The 23,726-nt window shown below is 39.0% G+C and overlaps 1 protein-coding gene across 1 annotated transcript in view; it reads left to right on the top strand.

The window, feature by feature from the left end:
* The window catches only part of pou6f2 (POU class 6 homeobox 2), a 120,220-nt gene extending 113,620 nt beyond the window's left edge, over window positions 1–6,600 (top strand). The window contains exon 9 of the mRNA XM_067378607.1: window positions 6,096–6,600. Within this exon, the coding sequence (XP_067234708.1) occupies window positions 6,096–6,600 (505 nt within the window). The remainder of the gene's footprint in view (window positions 1–6,095) is intronic.
* The last annotated feature ends 17,126 nt before the right edge of the window (window positions 6,601–23,726 follow it).

Here is a 23,726-nt window from a genome sequence, read left to right as displayed (position 1 = left end):
ACTTGTTTGGGTCCAAATATTGATTTGCAGATAAACTGATTTCACATAAATTAAAGGGGGGAGAAAAATATTGTTGAGCTTGATGAATATAAATTGTTTACAAATTAAGAATACGTAAATATTATGTTTTTGGTAATTAAAGTTAGTTGTTAATTTTACTTCAGTAATTTGAATACAAGTTAAAACAATGTATTTGGTTACACAATGGGCCCTATCATACATTAGGCACAATGCGGTGCCAGGTGCAACGCAAGTGTTTTTTACTAGTTTCAGCCTGAAGCAGTTATCGTTTTCACATCCTGTGCCACGTTGTTGAAATAGCAAATGCATTTGTGCCCATTTGTGCGCCCATGGGCGTGCTGCTCTGAAAACAAGGTGTGTTCAGGCGCATTGTTGGCACATTGCTATTTTGGCGCAACTGAAAAAGACTGCACCATTGACTTTAAACCAGGTTTCAGTTGGTCAGTGGCGCAGTCGTTTTCAGTTACTAATCAAAATACGTGTACATTTAAATGCAATGTGTGGACTTTTTACACCATTTGTCCTATTTACATTTAGCAAAACCCTTTTTTGATAGGGGCGCAACTTTAGTAAACACTCCTATGGGTCGTATTTCAGGGAAGTGACAAACAACCTATATAGGCGTACTGGTTGGAGAACAGTGTTAGCAGATATTAACCAGACAGTCTACTAATAATCTAATGACTGCTAGATGACATGTAGTTACTTATAGTTAGTAGAATGTCTAAAATGGACCGTAGAAATAAAGTGTTACTATGTATTATTTGAATTGTGTAATACATTGTTATCAGTATGTCTAACATTTATAATACTTCTCACATCAAAAACATGGGATTTGTACCTTTAATATTCTAAAAAAGTTATTTAACGCATACCCTATTCAACAAAAGTACCAAATAAGCAATGTAAACAATATCTAAATAATAAAAACACAACACACACACACTGCCACACATTAATTACCACTTGACATAAAATGTAATTGTTTGAATGAACTCTGACTTAACCGCACAATATCTCCATGTGCCGCATTAAGGTTTACAGATTCCGTTTCATTTTAATGCTGTGGATTGTAAAAGGCTTATAGCTCGTTTGATGAGACACTTGTGTTTATCTGACATGCCGCTGTCGCACGCTTTTTAAAATTTTATCATATCAGCAACGAGCGACCGATAAAACCTGAAATTGCTCGGTGGAGGGAGAGTGAGGGAATTCCTTATGAAGCTTCAAACTAGTGCGGAAAGTCTTAAAAATCCTGCATGAAATATTTAGCCACATGCATTATTTAGATATTTATAGCATACATTAAAAGCCATTAGTTTCCAAAATAAACAGGTGATGTGATGTTTTTCTCTATATGCATCCTTTCATCTCGTCAGAAAGGAAGGGGGATTTTTTTTTTCATTATTTGTTCATTTGTATGACATTGGACATGACAGTGTGCAGAGTGTTTTTGGCTTTAAAGGCAGACTTCACATGCTTTAGTTTAGTTAACATCAGCAGAGACAAGAGGGGAAAGAGGTGAACGTGCTTTCGCTTGTGAGTGTGTGAGCTCTTGGGGCTCTTGTAGTCTTTGCTCAGTCAAACTCGGCCTGACAGATGTCTCTATCTTGTCCGATCTCATAGTTCACAGTGGAAAAAAGCATTATTGGTTCGTCTGAACAATCAAAAAGGTGCATCGTCAAACCGATCAGAGACAGGGGTCATTATTAAAGCCCGGAGAATCCAGATGTCTTATGACTGATGTGAAGCATTTGACATCAATGGGATGAAATCATAAAATACACATTTGACATACTCAGTTTATTGAGGATAACATGTTATTAGGAATGCAAATACTTTTAATTAAAATATATAAAATCTAAATCATATTATTAAAATCATTTGCTCCCTCATTTGTTTAAATCAGTTAAGTACACCATACTCAGTGCGGCAAATTACATTTTATACAGCACATTCACAGCCGTTTCTCTTTTGCATGCACTGTTGCACACGGATGCTCATAAGATGTCATATCATCACATAATTGTGAGATGGGAATCGCTTTTCCACTTTTAAGCCGTGTGGATTTACAACATTAATCCACACCGAAACACTGGATTCACATCAATGATTCATGTCTCAGGCTGCAAAGCTGCCATCTATAATTTGCACGAAAAATTGGGCAGAAGAGCTGCTTAACATGACTGTATATATATTTAATCGCACCTACTTTCCCATTGCCTTTCGCTTCATTTCTGTCTCAAGGCTGTCCTCTCTAATCACCTCAAAAACCATTTCCAGACATCTTTTGAATGGGGAGAGCAGAAAGAATTGTAACATATACATTCAGTAAATGTTCAGCCAAAACCTTTAAAATTTCTTTTGAAACATTCTTGAAATTTTACAGTAGCTATTACCAAGGTGCGAATTATGTAGTGTGCTTGGGAATTATGTCATGTGACCCCTGACTCCCCTAAAAAAGGCTTGATCCCTCCTGAAGGACAACAAAATAAGATGTTTGAGGGGTCAAAGAAAGTAGTCTACCCGTAATATGAACGTTACCTATAAATATGAAAATTGCGGCAGTACATTTACAGTAGATTTGTTAGTTACATCATATTTATAGTCATTTTCTTTAACGCGTGTACTTTGCAGTGTTAAGCATTAGAACCAATCAAACACGTTTGTTGACTGAGGGTTGCACTCGCTCACTGACTGAATTCTGAATCTGAACGCACGCAAATTCTCTTTTATCATCATGAACAACAAAATGCAAAGATGCAAGAGATTCATTTCACAGTATAGACAGTTTCAGAATAGACTGAAGTCATGTACAGCTTCGGTGTTCTTCGATCGCTTTCTTAATATAATGGCTATATTCCCAGTTTGAATAACCGTTTTGTTTTTTATGCTACTGAAATAATGTTAAGTCATCTTTTACTAATCCGTAAAAAAGCAATAAACAAATTCATAAAGGTTATTGTCTTGTTTTGTCTGTAGCCAGAATATGATGCTTTTTTCCCCATCAAAAAACCTAATAATCATCATTACAATTTCAAGAGCGATAATTAACCATGATGATTTTGTCATGACATTGCAGCTTCACCCCTTAGCTAATGATTTCATGTTTATAGGCTTTTTACCTTATGCAATGTTGAGCAGCATTAAACAGCAGGCCTATGTGTAAATAAACATAAATGCCATGTCAGATGCAGCTTCTGTTCCACCTTTGCAGTGTAATGGCTTCAGTTGATGGTTGGAAAAAAAATTATTGGTAACAGTCTGTAGAATTGTGATTGATTAAAGTTACAACAGATTAAAGGTGCTCTAGAATAAAAAAAATTAATTTATCTTGGCATAGTTAAATAACAAGTGTTCAGTACATGGAAATGACATACAGTGAGTCTCAAACACTGTTGTTTCCTCTTATATAAATCTCATTTGTTTAAAAGACCTCCGACAAACAGGCAAATCTCAACATAACACAGACTGTTACGTAACAGTCGGGAACATTAATATTCACGCCCCCAATATTTGCATATGCCAGCTCATGTTCAAGCATTAGACAAGGGCAGGCAGTATTAACGTCTGGATCTGTGCACAGCTGAATCATCAGACTAGGTAAGCAAGCAAGGACAACAGCGAAAAATGGCAGATGGAGCAATAATAACTGACATGATCCATAATAACATGATATTTTTAGTGATATTTGTAAATTGTCTTTCTAAATGTTTCGTTAGCATGTTGCTAATGTACTGTTAAATGTGGTTAAAGTTACCATCGTTTCTTACTGTATTCACAGAGACAAGACTGTCGTTATTTTCATTTTTTAAACACTTGCAGTCTGTATAATGCATAAATACAACTTCATTCTTTATAAATCTTTCAACAGTGTGTAATGTTAGCTTTAGCCACTATCAAACTCATTCAGAATCAAATGTAAACATTCAAATAAATACCATACTTACGCAATTTGATATGTTGCATGACGAACACTTTGTAAAGATCCATTTTGAGGGTTATATTAGCTGTGTGAACTTTGTTTATGCACTGTTTAAGGCAAGCGCGAGCTCCGTGGACGGGGAGCGTGAACATTTAAAGGGGCCGCAGCCTAAATTGGCTCATATTTAATGATGCCCCAAAATAGTTAAAAGAAAAAATTCATAAAAAAAACATCTATGGGGTATTTTGAGCTAAAACTTCACAGACACATTCAGGGGACACCTTAGACTTATATTACATCTTTTAAAAAGTCGTTCTACGGCACCTTTTAAGTAGATTTTAATAAGGTAATTATAAAAACTGGCCCCTACAAAAGGTAAAAAGTGTAAAGGCCTATCATATATATATATATATATATATATATATATATATATAGAAGCTGAAATATTTCCCCTATTTTTGGTATTATTGCAGTGAACAGGGTCTAAAATTAAGAAATAAATTATACATGACTTACTTAATAAGTCAGCATCTCAATATGCCTGGACCTCTGTATTGTTTCCTGCTCAGTTGGCTTTAACAGGGTGCTGTCACTCATCTCCGTGCTGAAAAAACGTCTTTTCGTTTGAGGACCTGGGAGAGTGAGGGCCTTTGCCCCCGCTTCAGGCGTCTTTTCAAATGCCAGTTAAGATTCCATCAAAGGCCTCCTCACAGGAGCCTGTCCAGGAGTTCAGGACCAAGAGAGACTGTGTGTTGTTTCAGAGAGCAGTATGTTCACCTCGCTCCCCTCGCTCAGCTGGGCTTTTCTCTGTCTGCCTGACAGATGTCCATGTGTTGGATAGGAGCGCAGGTCAGGGAACTCACTGAAACATCTCTCCATTAAAGCTGGTGCGAGACACACCTGGCAATCTCCACGTTCTGTGGAGTCATTGGAGACAAAAGCTCTTTTTATGGATCTTCTGTAACTATATACTCTGTAGCTGGTTATAAAGGCTGTAGATCAGTATCAGTGCTTCTCAATGGGTTTTACTTCAGATTTTACACTGAACATCTAGTAGAGATACACCACATTATATATATATATAAAATTCTAAATAATAATGTAAAATAAAATAATAATACTTTATATTTATAAAATAATTCTGTTTTTAGGTTCTGACCCACCAGGTTTTACTATTTTAGAGACAGATGTTAGAGAACAGCTTGTATTCTATATCTATCCAAACTATAACTATTCAAAATATATTCAAAACAATTCCCATAATTCAGTGGAGCCCCAAATAAAGAGCCACATAATGTACTAAAATTTTACCAGGCATGTCTTTCTTGCAGCTCAAGTGGCTGCTATGGGAAATTTAGCTGTTTTTCGTTTGTTTAAACAAGTGTAAAACTAGTTACCGTGACAAATTTTCCATTATTGTTTTTGTTCAGAAAGCAAAGTTTCTACAGCAATAGCCAAGGCCTAAATATTAGACTGATTTACCTCCCTGGAGACCCCATAAACTTGCAGACATATTCAAAAGTGAAGGTGAAAATGTATTAGCATTAAACATTAAATGAGCATCAGGGTTGCTTGAGGAAGACGGAAAAGTTTTAGAAGTGTATTAAAATGTGTATGCATTTGAGTGAATAATTTAAACCATTTGTGAATTAGTAATGCTTTTAATGTTTTATTGCATGCTTGTGTTATCCATTTGACAATATGTATTAAAATCTCTCATGAAAAGAGAATTCCTAATCATATGTGATGCCATCTTGTGGCTTTGATTGTACAGAGGAGCTAGAGAAGAAAAATGCAAGGCCAATAAATGAATTCATTCTTTATGATATCAGTCAGGTGCTTGTTTGTATTTGGACCGGCCTGTGGAAGAGTCCTCTTGGTTCAATGCATCATGGGTACAGAGAGTCAACAAAAGCATCATATGAAGGAACATTTGATGTACTGGAGTGCACAAACTAGCTCTTTGGGCTTAGATTCATTTGTTTCCCAGCACACAACGGCTGAAGCAATGCAGTAGAGGTCATGAAACTCTCTGTCCCATTGGCGGCTTGGACCAAGAGACCCCTTCTGGGCGATTTGGTCAGACAGGACACCCCTCACCCAGTCTGGGCACTTGAAGTAAGCTTGTTCTCTCTCAATTCTCCCCCAGACACACCATCCTGAGAAGCCACTTTTTCCTACCACAGGAAGCCCAAGAGAACACTATAGCTAGCAGTCTGACAGGCAAACTGAACCCTGGCCTTTTATATCCTGCCAGGTTCGAGAAGTTGGACATCACCCCAAAAAGCGCCCAGAAGATTAAGCCCGTGCTGGAGCGCTGGATGGCCGAGGCGGAAGCCCGCCATCGCTCCGGTATGCAGAACCTGACCGAGTTTATCGGCAGCGAGCCCTCCAAAAAGCGCAAACGGCGGACCTCTTTCACGCCACAGGCTCTGGAAATCCTCAACAGTCACTTCGAGAAGAATACTCACCCCTCCGGTCAGGAGATGACCGAAATTGCTGAGAAACTGAACTACGATCGTGAGGTGGTGCGCGTCTGGTTCTGCAATAAGAGGCAAGCGTTGAAAAACACTATTAAGAGGCTGAAACAGCCTGAGCTCGGGCCGGTCGCACCGATGGACCCTATGGTCGATAATATGGAGGAACATCCTTAGCTCGACATGCACCGATGCCGAAACTTCTGATGTTGTGGACTTAAACCTGGACAATTTGTATCCGATGCATTATCGACTGGATGAACTGTTGACAAAGGCAAAAAGAAATATTGTCAGTGTTATCATCACAAAAGCAAAAACCAAAAAAGTCAAGAAAAAAGAGAGTTAAAGTACTGATTCAGTAAGCAGTTTGTGAGGAGTTAAGAACAAGGATCATGTTTAAATCAAGGATGGTGAAGAAACTAATTACCAAAGTTTGTTGCATCTGATTCCTGAGGTTTTTTAATTGTAAATGTGTTTTACATTTTTACATTTTTACTGGGGGGGAAAAAAAATGGCAAAACAAAAAAAAAAAAAAAGAAAGAAAGAAAAAGATTTGTGTGATGGGGTTAGTGGGTGTGACATTGAATCTTTGTCTTATTTTATCTCTTGGGTTTTATGTAAATATTTCTGGTAATCTGTCACCAAATTGAAATCACAAATAGTTATTTCAAAATTGTCACGTTTCTGCTGTCCGTAAGGCCATCGTCCACTGTGTCATCTCACTCCGTTCATAAACATTAAGGCATCCGTCATAAAAGACTGCACTTGGGAGGAATATTTTGCAAAGAGATTCTCAGTGAACATACCATAGATATCCACATTCGTTGCAGCTGTGATTAAAGCTATTTTATGGTGTTGCCAAAGCCTCCTAGCCAAAGAACAAGGACATTGTGTCATACCTTGGCCTTTCTCAAACCATGTTATTCTCTTTATGTGATAGGATGTTTGTCACACTCAACTAAAAATGTATATATACATATAAAGATTTCAATGAGATGAATTACTTTATTTCCCATGGGTTATGCAAGTTATCTTTTGTCATCTTGTCTTTATCATTTTTGGTGCTTAAGGTGTGTTTTTTTTTTTTTTTTTTTGCCTTTGTGCAAAAACTCCATTGTGTCTGTCAGAAAGACTTGATCAGATGGAAGCCAAACATTTTACTGAATATAAACCTTAATATGTATTTAAGAATTCATTGTCCCAAATACTGCACCATCCTACAAACCTACAGCCTATCTTATGATTACATTTACAATAATATTATTATTTAATTTCTTGTCTATTTTTTTTTATCCCTTTTTCCTTTTGTTGTATAATTCTTACATTATATCACTAAAAAACAATAAAAATGCTCTCAGTTTACAGATAAATTTAAGTTTTTTTTTTTTTTTCCTGCAACATTAAAGAAAAAAATGTTTTGGAATTAGCTGTATGGCATTTAAATATTTAACTCAAACACTGTTATAAAAAGTTGCTAAACGCTACTTGATAACGATACTGTTGATATTCCTTCCTATAACATTTTGCTATTTAATTCAGTCTGTATCTGTCTATCAGCAATGAACAGAAAATGGCAAGAACAAAGAAAAACTTTTGAGGTATTGTAGTACATCACAATGGATATTTGCTATAATTAAAGTTACATTAAAAAGTCCGGCTTCTGACAGCTACGTAACAATATCTTGACTCACACTGAAAGAGCTGTCTAATTACATTAACTCATCTCATATTGTAAAATATGACATTCCCCCAGCTCGTTCATTTTCATGAGTTCAGAAGCATGGCATCTTTGTGTGGTTGCAGAGACAGGACGTCCTAAGGTATACAGGCTTACGAAATAAAGCTGTAACCAAAAACTAAAACCAAGAGACGAGAATCTACGTTCTGCCTTTGCTCATCTTTTCAATGCTGGACCAAAGCTCAATAGTTATATGCACATTGTACAGAGAAATGGCTAAATGTCGTTGACAATCTTGAAATATGTTACTGATTGAAGAAAATTGATTAAATGGAGTATATCATTAAAATTACCTCAGCACTGTCCTGCTAAGTAGTGAGCATTGTCATAACATGATTCCTTTCTGCAAAGGTTCACAACAATACATAAAGGACTTGTGTATATGTTTGTAAGTAGTTTTTATGACCGTCATAGATTGATTCTCACCTGCTTTTCTTTACGATGTGCTTTCCAGGGTCACGTGTATAGAACAGACATTGTTACATGACTTTCTTCTTTTTTATAGTTTCTGCATTATGTTTGTTTATCTCCTTTCACTATGTAAGATACATTTTTGAGTTTGATTGCCTGGAATTGCCCTGTATAAATGGGGAACAAAGAAAACTTTGTGGTTCAATTCAATTGTTTTCGAAAGATGATGGAAAACCTTTTGAGATTTATTGAAGAACACACACACACACACACACACACAGTCGAGTTTGAAACGTTAACGTTGTTATTACTCTCAAGACCTCGAAACCAAAGCTGTTTAACCTGCTAAGGATGCTTTAAATTTTATAGACTGAAAACTGTATGTATTATATAGAGCAATATCTGTTCGGTCAGTTAAGCTGCACTTTGTGTATTTCTTAACAGCTTCAAGTCTGTCACATTAATTTGTACCATAATAATTAATAATAAACAATTGTTTGAGATGAAACACAATGGCTGCATTTCTTACTGAAGAATATTTTACACAGCAGAACATGGTCTTTCTTGGTCTTAAAAATTTAAAGTTTTAAAGGAAGAATATCCAGAGGGGGGAAAAATTCACTTTTACCAAGCAAGTGAATACTCAGTGATATTTATTGTTACACCGCTCTCTTGATACTGATTGGTTAAAGGATTAGTTCATTTCAGAATTAAAATTTCCTGATAATTTACTCACCCCTGTGTCATATCCAAGATGTTTATGTCTTTCTTTCTTCAGTCGAAAAGAAACCAGGGTTCAACGGGTTGAAGGTCCAAATTGCAGATTCACTGCAGCTTTAAAGGGCTCTACACAATCCCAGCTGAGGAATAAGGGTCTTGTCTAGCAAAACGATTGGTCATTTTCTAAAAAAAAAAAAAAGAAATACATTTTTTTTTTATATACTATTCAACCACAAATGCTCCTATTGCACTGCTCTGCGATGTGCCACATATTACGTAATCATGTTGGAAAGGTAAAGCGTGATGTAGGCGGAAGTATTGATCCAGTGTCTACAAAAGAAATGTGCAAAGACTAAGTCAAATAGGTGATGATACACGGGGCAACTTTTTGAGCAATGTTGCCGAGCAACGTTGCTTGGGCACTTTCCCATTGAGAATGAGCAACAAATTTATATCTGGATACGTTAGATCGGTCGTGGGCAATTTTTTGAGATCCTCCAATCAGAATGTTAGCAGCCGATCACGTGACCGGTTCGGATATTTCAGAAAAAATCAAACAAGATGGCCGCGCCTCAGTGGCAGTGGAGCGGAGAAAAGGAGTGTGAACTTTTATCTTTTTACGCTAGTAAGTTGTCATGCGTCAACCCATGGAATTTACCTCATACAGTATATTGCTTAAAATACCAACAACTGTCTGAAGTAATGTGTGTTTGCTGTAATGAAGCCATTGAATGATTTCAGTTAAATACTAAAAAGACGGGGTCTGTTTAATGGCTGTAGTAGCGTAGGCTGTAGGGTGAATAGCTTTTGATGCGATCGACGTGGGTTCGAATCCTCCTTTTGCTGAACTCTTCTCCCTTTTCCTGTCACAAATCGAATCGGAAAGGCATGTATTTTTAATAAAAATGTAGAAAATATTTAAAAAGTTTAAATAAAGTGCCTAACAAGTGTTTATAATAAAGTATTTATTGAGTTGGCAATAGATTTGCTCCTCTCTGATTAGTTGCTGCCAACTGTCTGTTGCCCTAATTAGTTGCCTTGTGTCTCATCAGGTTGCCCGTTGATGGCAACATTGCCCAAAAAGTTGCACCGTGTATCATCACCCAAATGGCTTTTACAAAAAAAGAAAAACAACGATGTCCAACGATTTTGAAGTTGGAGGAGCAACTGCCGCGGTATTTCTGCCTACTGCCGTGACCTTTCCAATGTGATTACGTAATGTGTGGCGCATTGCAGAGCAGTGCAAGATGAGCATTTGTGGTTAAAGAGTATGTACTTTTTTTTTAAAATACCGATCGTTTCGCTTCCTCGCTCTCTCTTTGCACGCAAGCCTCCGTTACTACCTCTAAAGTGACGTTATGGAATTAGCAATGGAGGCTCGGGATGACATGCGTAAAAAATTAGTTCTACACACAAGAGTGTTTTAAGGACAAAAACCTGAACTAAAACATCTGAACAATGTCTTGAGGTGTGGTAATCGCGGTATAAACCGGAAAATTGACTCCAGTCTGCTAAATTATTGAAATTCAATGGACATGCACTTTACTTAACGTAAGTTGAAGAACTAGATATGTAAGCTTAATTTCAATTCTTCCATTAACAATAAGAATTCGAGGCCGTACTTGAACTTTATCAACTAGTACCAGATATGTTTCCACTGGATCATTATCAAAAAGCTTATATTCACACCATACTTCCATCTATAAAACAACAAAAGGTTATAAGCTTTATGTACAGTAACAACTCTAAAACAATAAATGCTTAAATGATGTATGATGATGATAATGGTGATAAATTTCTTACACATACAGTTCAATTAACGCTTTAGAAATCGTTGTCACGTAACAGAGTGGTAGATTCACAAGAGTGAAAATTTCAAACACTCATTCAGCAAAACAATCCCATTCAGCCTTTAAAAGACACATTGTCTTGCTATTTTAACCAAGTTAAACCCACTTTATTTCCCAGTGATTCGTCTCTTCCTCTGAACAATAGCCGTCTTTCATTCTGTCCTCTGTAATGCTCCGTCTTTCCATGTAATTGCTGAAATAAAGTGAAGAGTCACACAGAAATGCTTTTCTCCTTATAACCGAACAAGCTTTCAATGCTGAATTCACACCTAAAAGCAAACCGACGGCCCACGGGCTTCCAGGGTCAGCAGCAATTCATTTAGATTTCCATAGGGTCAATAGAGAGGAATCCATGCCAGGGTTATTTCACATCAATATTTCATTTCTTTGCTGCAACAGATAACAATAATGAGCCGTCTCTAAGAGAGAAAGCACATTCTCTGCTGAAAGGCTTTTGAAAGTAAACTCTGAAGTTTGTGACGGCTTCTCTTGTCCATGAAGTCTTTGAAAGCTTGACTGGCTGGCAAATTGAAGAGCGGTAAATAAATAAATATTAATCATAAAGAAGCACACACAAAATAAATTATTAACATTAGGCTGAGAACTGATGTTGAAGATGTTTGTGCTGTCCTTTCTTCCCATCCTGCTCTTCTTTTAAAAAGTAGATGTATTTTTTTTTGTATTCTTTTGTTTTGTGTCCCATTTCATCATATTTTCCATTAGCTCTGTAATGAATGTGCAGAGATGTGCTATTTTTGCAACCATTGTCTTCAGCATTCAGACTAAAGCTTTTCAAAAACTTTGCCAAGTGGGAAGACATGGAGAGTACAACAGCTCCATTTTTGAAGCAATTACAGAGATATTTTGCCAAATAAGCCAGTTTTCTTGTTTCTTTTAGATTCACGTGACTTGAAGTGTAGTAGATGTACAATGGAGTCCAAAAAACAAAAAACAGCATACAAAAATTGAGTGAAGGGTGGAACTGAACAATGAACATGAATTCCAAAATGTCTTAGTATTTAGTGTGTCCCCTTCTGCTTTAATCACAGCAGAACTCAAGCAGCATGAACTCCACAAGTTTGTCAGACCTCATGATCATGTTCTTCAGCCTGATTTGAGAATGTTCCAAAGAGCATCTTGTGAGTTTCAATGTAACCAAGAAAATTGTGTCTTAAATATTGTTATTCATTGTCATAGCACTTCTTTCTTTCATAATCCCCCCTCCCCCCCCCCCCCACAAATTTCATAATACTAAATGCCCTCTGTTTATTCCGGGTTGTAGATTAGATTTAGAATCACTTATGGAATCTCAGACTTCTGGACCAGACTGCATTTCACCACAATGACTCACCCTTACCAAAGCATTGCTTTTTGACCAAAACTACATTGGTTTGTACAAAAGTAAAAGTAAAGAAAAGTTTTTCGGTAAGTTGAAAAGGGAAGGCGTAGGACGTAGCGTAAGCTTTTTGAACTGTGAGAGTTTTACACTTTCTTCATAAGTAGAATACGGAAGGCAGTCTGACAGAAGCTAGATATTTTACTTCATAACATTTTAAATATGGATATTTCCTGTATACAAATGCATCGCTTCACTTCATCGCAGATGAATCACCTTCGATAATGTACGCGATATTGCGTAGCTTGTCAGTGAACTACGGCTCCGTCTATTAAATGCCGCTCCATTTGAAAGCAAGTGATGGCGATTTAGCGATAATCAGGGAACCGGCTTTACTGACGAAATGCGCATGACAATTGCATGCGATATATCGCCCACCCCTATTACGCACACACAGGAGAAAACAGAATGAGAGGTGTAAAACTCAGTCCTCTGCAATACAAAAGGAAAAGCTGTGGGCACAGGTGCAGCTAATTAAGCTTGTGACAGAGTCCTGTTTGGCTTGAGATTGGGTGAGTGAAGCTTGGGGCTAACAGGGAAATGAAGAGGGGTGTGGCACTTGCTTTGAGTGTGAAGCTTAGGGACACAAAACTTTCCAACAGCCGCCCCCAAATTTGCCTTGTGTATGTCCTGTCCTTGACTTGGACATCAGCAACCCTACAATGGTCATCCTTGCTGGGATGGAGGGATGTGACTTTACCCACTGACCATTGGAATCGGGGAAGTTGAGGATCAAGAATCAGGACAACAGTGTTAGGTTGCAGGTTAGGATTGTCAGTGCACCATTTCTGCCTAGGCCGAAGAGAAAGGAGGTAATTTGAGGAAATGGGCCCAAAAATGGTCAGAAAGGATTTGACTATGCAGCCACTGATGGCGACTGTGCAGCTCAGAGTCCGCCCATCAACAGCAAGTTAGCGGTAGAAATCAGAAATGTTAGATGACATGTCTAAGTGCTTCCACATAATAGTCTTTCTGATAGGGAGGATGAGTTCTGTCTGGAGGAGACTGAATAGTTGAACTCCTATGAGAGCATCACATAATTCAAGTCATGGAATTGATAGCAGTTTTTGGGAGCATTGCAGGACCTCGCCATGAGGAAGGAAACATTCACCTGCTGGTGATCTTCTGTACACATGTAGGCAACCGCACCATATGACTGCTCTGATGCATCACAGAAGATGTGAAAGTCCTGGGTGGCTAAGGAGGTGTCTGCTGACTGAGGTGTGATGCAGTGGGGTAAGGTGATGGTGGAAAGATTAGGTAGTTAATTTACCCATGAAAGCCAGGCTTCAAGGAGATCATGGGGGAGATTTGGGTCATCCCATTCTTGTGCCTTTCCCCATAAGTGCTGGACAATGATTTTGGCCCTTGTTGTGTAAGGAAGGATATAGCCAAGAGGATCATACTGGCTAGCAAGAACCCTGTAAATATGGCGTATAGTTAAAGTGTTAAATTCAATGGCTCTGTGTCTGTATCTGAGGGTGTCTGTATGGCAGTTCCAGAGGACGTCTAGGGTAGACTCTGGGGGATCATGGCAAGGATGATGTGACAGCCAGAGCTCCGTTTGTTCTGACCTGGCTTCAGGAGGTAGGTCACAGATGAATTGAGGATCATTACTGGCCCATTGTCTGATTTCAAAGCCACCAGAGGAGAGGGTGGTGCGCAGGCTCTGAAGGAGGTCTTTGGCTTCCTCTGGGGTGGGGAAACTTTGTAAACAGTTAACCACATAGAAGCAACTGTGTGTGGAATGGTCAATGCCTGTGCATCTTTAATGATCCCCTGGAGGATGTAAGTGGCACAGCAAGGGCTTGAGGTCATGCCAAAGAGGAGAACTTGCCATTCATACACAATCGCAGGAGAGGTTTATCCTGGGGTAACGGGCGCACCTGGTGAAACATTAATTTGATGTCTCCACTGATTGCAGTCAAACAGAGCAGAACTCCAAAGAGGGAAGGCCCAAGGATTGGTTCAGGAAGTAACTGAGTTCAGACACTGATTTCGGTAGGAGAAGGAACAATCAAACACAATGCAGTCTTTACCATTGTGATGCACAATGTGACAGATGAAGATAACTTCTTGACATACCCAGTATCAATTAGTTTCTGGATCTCTCTGGTATAGGTTTCTGCCTTTTGTGGGTTTTGAAGGAGTTGCCTTTCACAGCTGCTAAGACAGGACATAACTGCCTCCTTGGGGGCCTTCAGAGGGGGCCAGGGGTCTACACGGAGGAGAGGTGTGGCACTTTGTAGGATGCCATCAACAGGCATTCTGCTGGTTTGGGTCTCAAGCTGGTGCATTGCCTCTTGATCCTGTTTGGAATGAACCACAGCTTTCATGCTTCTCTGAGGTAATGCACCCAGCTGCCAAAACTTCTGTATATTGTGGAAGATGTCATCAGGTGGGCATTTAAAGGACATCTAGTGAGAACAAGCAGAGGGAGAGCTAGTGAGATCTCTTGCAGGACTAAGAGGATTAGGGGAGGGATTTCACAGGGTGAGAATGTTTGGACAATGCTAGTTGGTCAGCAGCAAAAGCTTGAGTGATGACATAGGACTTATTTGGCTGTGCTTTAGGAATAAGGGTGAAGGAGACAGTAGCTCCATTAAGAGTTGGACATCCTGTCTCACAGTTCTCAGCTTTAGGCTCTCAGATTTTCCAGTGTTTGAGCAGCAGGGTGCAAAAGTATTGTTCTTTCATACTCATCATCATGGCCTAAGTGTCTAAGGACCTGTCTCCATTGCGCAAGGTCACTTCAACTACTTTCAGTAGTACTTTATTGCAATCACTAGGGTGGTCAAGATATAGATTTGCACTTGCCTCTGGTTAATGTTGCATAGGATGTGTAGGTGTTTGCACTGGTTTACACTGGATGCAGCAACCCTTCAGGTCACATTGGATTGCAAAATGATCTCATGCACATCAACGTCTCTGTTCCTTGATCCAGTTAGATGTCTGGTCTTTGGTGAGCTGCAGGAAATCACCACATTTACTGACATGATGTTCAGTGGAGTTACAGCAGGTGCACAATGGGCAGCATTCAGATGAGATGGGCAGCATTCAGAACTGTTCATGGGGAAGCTTCTCTAGAAGCTGTTCAACATGTGAACCACAGATAAAGTATCCACCTATAGGTATCCTCCTATAGTTTGACTGCTGGGGGCCAATAGGAGGAACTAGCTGGCTTAGAGGGGCAGCAACCTATGGACTATGGCATAGGTTGGGTAAGAGGGGCATGGCTTACAAGAGGAGGAGAAGGAAGCTGCTGCTAAGGTGGAAAAGGAGGGGGCCTATGGTCATCTGTAGTCTGACGGGCTTGTGGTGATACTACTGGCTGAAGGTTAAGGCTATCAGGGAGAGGAGATACTGAGCGAGATTGTGAGGAGTGAGAGTTACTCCTAATCCCAAGCATGCACTGCTGGATTAATCTACCTTGATTTCTTACTACCTCTATCAATTCCTGTAAGAGCACAGACTGGGCATCAGAGATAGGAGTTATTGGATGTGGGTGTTCAGCCTCAGAATTTGGCACTCTCTCAGATGGAATGGTTGAGTGGGGATGTGGAATATTCTCCTGAGTGTCTCCATCCGTGGGTAGTTCCGGCTCCTCTAGCTCTTCCTCGGACTCACCCTCTGATAATGATAATGAGGACCAGTGCCAGACATATATGCAGGATAAGGAGGTTGTTTTTCTGGTGTTTCTGCTGTAGATACTGACTGCTGATGATGTTGCAGGATGAAATCATCATAACATGCAGGGAGATGGGCTTGGAGGCGTGGGCACTCTTGCTGAGACAATAAGGGTAGGGAGTGACTAGACATATCCACTGATCATCAATGAGCTCCAGCGCGAAAGACCATGAAAAGTAGTAAGGGGGAATGCTTAGGTAGCAAGCTTGCAGCCAGTGGGTCTGTCTGAAAGAACAGGTCTAGTCTAATCAACTCAGGTATAGAGGTCTTTTATTACACACCAAGCAGTTATTGTGTGTGTGTGTGTGTGTGTGTGTGTGTGTGTGTGTGTGTGTGTGTGTGTGTGTGTGTGTGTGTGTGTGTGTGTGTGTGTGTGGTTTCTACAAAAGAACAGAAATACAGAGTTTTAGTTTCCCAATAAACAATGCCAAATCAGGTTAAAGGCAACTACAAAATAATGTTATGCTATCTACTCAAACTATAAATACAAACCCGATTCCAAAAAAGTTGGGACACTGTAGAAATTGTGAATAAAAACAGAATGCAATGATGTAGAAGTTTCAAATTTCAATATTTTATTCAGAATACAACATAGATGACATATCAAATGTTTAAACTGAGAAAATGTATCATTTTAAGGGAAAAATAAGTTGATTTAAAATTTCAGGGCAACAACACATCTCAAAAAATTTGGGACAAGGCCATGTTTACCACTGTGCGGCATCCCGTCTTCTTTTTATAACAGTCTGCAAACGTCTGGGGACTGAGGAGACAAGTTGCTGAAGTTTAGGAATAGGAATGTTGTCCCATTCTTGTTTACAGGCTTCTAGTTGCTCAACTGTCTTAGGTCTTCTTTGTCACATCTTCCTCTTTATGATGCGCCAAATGTTTTCTATGGGTGAAAGATCTGGACTACAGGCTGGCCATTTTAGTACCCGGATCCTCCTTCTACGCAGCCATGATGTTGTAATTGATGCAGTATGTGGTCTGGCATTGTCATGTTGGAAAATGCAAGGTCTTCCCTGAAAGAGACAGCGTCTGGATGGGAGCATATTTTGTTCTAGAACTTGGATATACCTTTCAGCATTGATGGTGCCTTTCCAGATGTGTAAGCTGCCCATGCTACACACACTCATGCAACCCCATACCATCAGAGATGCAGGCTTCTGAACTGAGCGCTGATAACAACTTGACTTGTCCTTGTCCTCTTTAGTCCGGATGACATGGCATCCCAGTTTTCCAAAAAGAACTTCAAATTTGGATTAGTATGACCACAGAACAGTTTTCCACAGTCCATTTTAAATGAGCCTTGGCCCAGAGGAAACGCCTGCACTTCAGAATCATGATTAGATATGGCTTCTTTTTTGACCTACAGAGTTTTAGCCGGCAACAGCGAATGGCACGGTGCATTGTGTTCACCGACAATGTTTTCTGGAAGTATTCCTGAGCCCATGTTGTGATTTCCTGTATGTAATGCAGTGCTGTCTAAGGGCCCGAAGATCACAGGCATCCAGTATGGTTTTCCGGCCTTGACCCTTACACACAGAGATTGTTGCAGATTCTCTGAATCTTTGGATGATATTATGCACTGTAGATGATGATAACTTCAAACTCTTTGCAATTTTTCTCTGAGAAACTCCTTTCTGATATTGCTCCACTATTTTTCGCCGTAACATTGGGGGAATTGGTGATCCTCTGCCCATCTTGACTTCTGAGAGACACTGCCACTCTGAGAGGCTCTTTTTATACCCAATCATGTTGCCAATTGACCTAATAAGTTGAAAATTGATCCTCCAGCTGTTCCTTATATGTACATTTAACTTTTCCGGCCTCTTATTGCTACCTGTCCCAATTTTTTGGTAATGTGTAGCTCTCATGAAATCCAAAATGAGCCAATATTTGGCATGACATTTCAAAATGTCTCACTTTCAACATTTGATATGTTATCTATATTCTATTGTGAATAACATATAAGTTTATGAGATTTGTAAATTATTGCATTCCTTTTTCATTCACAATTTGTACAGTGTCCCAACTTTTTTGGAATTGGGTTTGTAAACTATAAAGCTCATCAAATGCACATTTAAATAACTTAAGCACATGCCTAAACAGGAAATATAGCAAGCATGAAAAACACATTTAGGCCAAACTTAAGTCATACAAAATAATCTCTAAATATCAAACAAAAGCACTTACATGGTTAATTACACACACAGGAGAAAACAGAATTAAATGAGTAAAAGCCACATACAACACAAAAGGGAAAGTTGTTGGCATAGTTGCAGCTAATAAAGCCTATGAGAGAGTCCTGATTGGCTTCAGATTGGGTGGATGGAGCTTGGGGCTAACAGGGAAATGAACAGGCAAAGGCTGAATCCCAAATGACACCCTAAACCCTCACAGTCTTCCTCTGAGTTGGCACTTTTGCAACGTAATGGTGCTTTGACTGCCAGGTAGAGTCCTCTCTTAGACTTGTGGGCTCAGCTGAAGTACGCATTGAGGGCGCATAGCGGCCAAAATTTTAGGTTTCTTCTGAAACCTAAAATGATGAATGGGACACCCTAAGGTCTCCAGGACTTAATGGATATGCACACGTGGCAGCCATTGTAAGTCCACAAGACCAAAAGTGCATAGAAGTGTGCCATTTGGGATTCAGCCTAAAAGGGTTGTGGCACTTGCTTCCCAACTTCCCAACACAACCAAATACAGAAACGTGCTGCAAATACTCACAACGCACATATGATCAGGATGTTAAAATATCCAAAAAACGTACCTTTCAGGTCATCGACAACACCACTGACTAGTAGACACTGAATAATACGCATGTCCCAGCCAGGTTTGTCACTTGTTGGGGACGCCTTGAAACATTTCCGTTGAGTTCTGTGCTATTTTCAGCACTTTTCTGTATTTGGTTGCATTGTGAGTATTTGCAGCACATGTGTTGTCAAACTGATAAAGATGTTTTCTTAATTTGCTGGTGTTTTTTTCTATTAACGTGTTTTCTTCAGTTGCAGCATGCTGAGCTCTCTATAAGCTCTATGACTTTTTATTGTTTTATTTTATTGTTACATGTTTCTGATTGATCAAATGCAGTTCTATGGTGGAAGAGTTGTATAATGACCAGTAAAACTTGTCCCTAGCACATTATTGTTAAGATGATATTTACTAAATTTAAATAATAATTTAAATTCAATTTTCACATCTATTTATTTGTTTATATCATAAGTAGTGCAATAACTAAGATAATGTACAGTTAGCCAGTCATCAACAGAACCTTAGTTGAATAAAGCAATACAAACACTGACTAAATACAGTTAACTTCTGTATAGTGTTGTTTTGCCAAAACATTTTAAGAAGCAAACATATGACTGCAAGCTGTATTTTCTAACTATAATTTGTTAGAACTGCAGCACAAGATGAGGTATTAATACACCAATGCTTGTTTTCATTTTGCTTTCCTTAATGCTTTCTTATCCGTTATGAAAAACAGAATTGCGTCTTGGCTGTGGACCAACTTCTCAGAAGTCTCGATAATGCAGCATATCTGGATCGATTTGTCCAGGGCAGTGAAAGCAATAATTATCCTCACGCTAGACTTCACGCTGCTTTTCAAAAGCAGAATCCTCTCATATTTACGGCTTGCTTCAATGGAACACGTTTCTGCTCAACTTCCAAGTGTCAGAAATTGCCCTGAGAGAGAAAGAGAGAAGGAAGACAAGAGAGGAGAAAACATTATGAAATGTCAGCAGCTCAAATGGATTACTGTTCAATATCAGTCAAGACACTCTGAAAAGGAAAGTGAGAGAGAATATTCGGCTGTGGGTGAATGTGCGTGTGTGTTTGCGTGATGCCGATGCTTTTAAATTGTTCTTTTTGTTTTTCCATCAGCGGCAAGGTGCTCTCTTGGCTTATCTCCTCAGCAGTGGACGTGTGGCAGGACGATGTTCTAGGAAAATGAACTGTCGCCGTATCCCTCAAACACGTCTACCTCGCACACTCCGAGGCGCATACACAAATATATGGCCACTCAGGCATCTCTGCTGTTTGTGCACACCTTGTTGCCTCCGGAGGGGCAATTACCGATGCTCACAGCCTGTCTGAGGTGTCAGTGGATGGGCTCCCATCCCAATCCTCTCCCTCTGTCCATCTCTCCTCTCCATTATCAGAAGGGTAAATAATGCCCCTGCCTCTGATGCTGATGGAGATGTGACTGGGACAACAGAACCAATTGCCCTCCGCTCCATTTATCTTTAGCAGCTAAAGCGGCGTTTTAGCGTTCAGTAAGTAGAACTTTTAGGTGAGACCAACAACAAACCTGCATGGGCTCTGGGATGCAATGCTATATATAGTGCGGTCCATATAAGCTGCAAATGCTCTGCATACCCAAGCCATTCGTGGACTCTGCAATTAATATTAACATTATAAATTACTATTAAATCCCTTGTTTGAGATGTACCATATAGTCTACATGACGGGCAATGCGTATGTAACTGTCCATAATTTATTTATTGGCCAAACAACGGTAATTTTCTTTAAATCTGCCAGTTACGGAGACTTCCGGGTAAGCTGATCTACAGCAGCCATCGCGCTTTTGTTATGGAACGTCATCATTGTCCTGTATTCTCATTGGTTTGCTGGCCTATGACGGATTACATGGCAGGATAAGCTGTGAGCAGATAGCTTGCCCAAGAGGAAAAATGAGCTGCTGCCAGATTTCGATCACCGAAAATCACATTGTATTTGATACAAAACTAACTAGACTTAACCAAATGGAGAAAAAAATTCTAAAACTAAAACTATTTTCATAGTATTTCATTTTCTCCATAGGGATTTTTTTAATGAAAACTTTTAAATTGTTTAAGACAGTCAGAGGATGTTAATCGATAGTCTGTGCATTTGTTAAAGTCATCAGTTTGCATAATTTCAACTTTTTTTTTTTAAAGAATACTGATATTTTTATTTATTATAGCCTACTTATAGGCTTACAGCCTAATAGGCTGCTAATACTAATTATGTTATACTTATTTTTAATTATTAATTTAAAAAGTACTTCTGGCATACATTTAAACTGACGCCATGGTGTTTTTTTTTATTTTTATTTGTCGTGTCTGATTTAGATCTGTGTCCTAGACTGATACGTTTAATAGTGAAGTATGTAGTTTCTGTGACACTATTGGCACCTAGCGGACTTACAAAAATACAGCATATTTTGCAAACGCACCTTTCGCATGTTGTGCCTCCGTCGACTCAAACATCACAAAAGCTCTTATGGCTGCTTGTGAAGGCACGTCTCAGGTAAGCTACTCGCAAAAAAAGGTCCAACATACTAGAAATACTTTTTGCTGTGTTGCTATTTGTCATGAGCAAGCAAATGAGTAATCTAACAATGTCTAGAGAGAACGCGAGCATCTCGCTTATTAGCTATAAACCCATTCAACATAACTGCACAAAAAAATTAAAAATAAATAATTAAATGTTGACAAGACTAAGTTTAATATAACATCTGTTTAACTTATAACATGAAAATAAGGTTAATAATATAACTTAGATTACATATTTTTCAGTTTTAGGGTAGACCATGTACAGTTGGTTCGGGGTACAGTTAAAACACCTTAAATAACTTGCATACGCAACAAGTCTGATCTGTGAAATTTGCTTAGCACATGAGTATTAGCGCCCTCTTCGATCGTGGGAAATTTGAAGTACATGCGCTTCCAGTCTGAAGATATCGGCGAAAGGTTTTTATCTAAGGTAATTTTTTCACTTCACCACGTCGCTTCCACATTGAATAGCTTCTCATCCTTACATGACTGTTAAAGTTAACTTACATTTTCATAAACCTTAATCTGTGCTCTAAAACTGACATATTGCATGACTTTGTGTCATACAAGGTCATCGTAAAATCTAGAGAAATGTTCGAGGTGGTCAGGGGCGTACAGTTGAGACACAGTGTATCAAATGTACCTGCACTATAGAATCCTTTTGCAGCACATGCAGTTTAGTTGCACGATGTAAGATCACAAATTAATAGATTTCATTTGTTTTATTATTGCTGTTTGCAATTGTTCAATGTTTTTTACTGTTTCTCAACTTTTCAACTGTTAATATTAAAATTATGAACTGAAATTAAATATCGTATCGCTGTTTGCCATTACTGTAGGCTACAATGTTTTACAAATGGACTACTTTTAACTAAACAAAATAATCAAATAAAATACTAAATGGAAATAAAAACTGTTGATTTCTCATTTTTAAAGGTATTTAACATTTGCAGTGAATTGGTTAGGCAGCTTTACAGCATTCTGGATGGGTGTCTCAGCTGTACTAGGGTACTGTTCCAACTCTACCTGACTGTACCCGACATGGGTACAGTTGGAACAAAAAAGCTTCTTGTTTTTATGAGCTATTTGTGAAAAATATGACCTACTTATGGATGGTAATAATTAATAATATTCATATGAAAAAGAACTTCTTTTCACTTCTTTTCAGTCCCTAGTTTTGGTGTGGTAACGGTGAAAGCAAAAAAGTGTACCAACTGTACCTGGTCTACTCAAATTAGGGTGATGCAAAAATGAGTACACCCCACAACAAAAACTACTACATCTAGTACTTTGTATGGCCTCCATGATTTTTAATGACAGCACCAAGTCTTCTAGGCATGGAATGAACAAGTTGACGACATTTTGCAACATCTATCTTTTTCCATTCTTCAAGAATTAACTCTTTTAGAGACTGGATACTCAACTTGTCTCTTCAGAATTCCCCAGGTTATCGATTGGGTTCAGATCAGAAGACATACTTGGCCACTGAATCACTTTCATCCTGTTCTTCCTCAGAAATGTGTTTAGGATCATTGTCATGTTGGAAAAGTGCATGACGATCAAGGGCACGGAGTGATGGTAGCATCTTCTCTTTCATTATAGAGCAGTACATCTGTGAATTCATAATGCCATCAATGAAATGCAGCTCCCCGACACCAGCAGCACTCATGCAGCCCCACATAAGGACACTGCCACCATGTTTCACTGTAGGCACCATGCATTTTTCTTTGTATTCCTCACCTTTGCGACGCCATACAGTTTTGAAGCCATCAGTTCCAAAAACATTTATCTTGGTCTCATCACTCCAGAGTACAGAGTCTCAGTAGACTTCATCTTTGTCAGCATGGGCCCTGGCAAACTCTAGGCAGGCTTTTTTGTGCCTGGGTTTTAGGCTTCTTTCGTGGACGGCACCCATGCATGGCATTCCTCTGCAGTGTACGCCATATTGTGTCACGGGAAATAGTCGCCCCAGTTTGGATTTCTACTTCTTTAGATAACTGCAGTGAACTTTCATGCCGATTTTCTTCAACCCTTCTCATCAGAAGACGCTCCTGTCGAGGTGTCAACTTCCGTGGATGACCTGGACGTCTCTGTGAGATGGTTGCAATTCCATCTTTTTAAAATTTTTGTACCATTTTTGCTACAGTATTCTGACTAAGTAAAGCTTTGCTGATCTTCTT

Source organism: Chanodichthys erythropterus, chromosome 23, assembly GCF_024489055.1.
Source record: "Chanodichthys erythropterus isolate Z2021 chromosome 23, ASM2448905v1, whole genome shotgun sequence".
In the NCBI taxonomy this organism is placed as follows: Eukaryota; Metazoa; Chordata; class Actinopteri; order Cypriniformes; family Xenocyprididae; genus Chanodichthys; species Chanodichthys erythropterus.
Note: the sequence above shows the minus strand (reverse complement) of the source record. Positions and strands in the feature narration are given on the sequence as shown.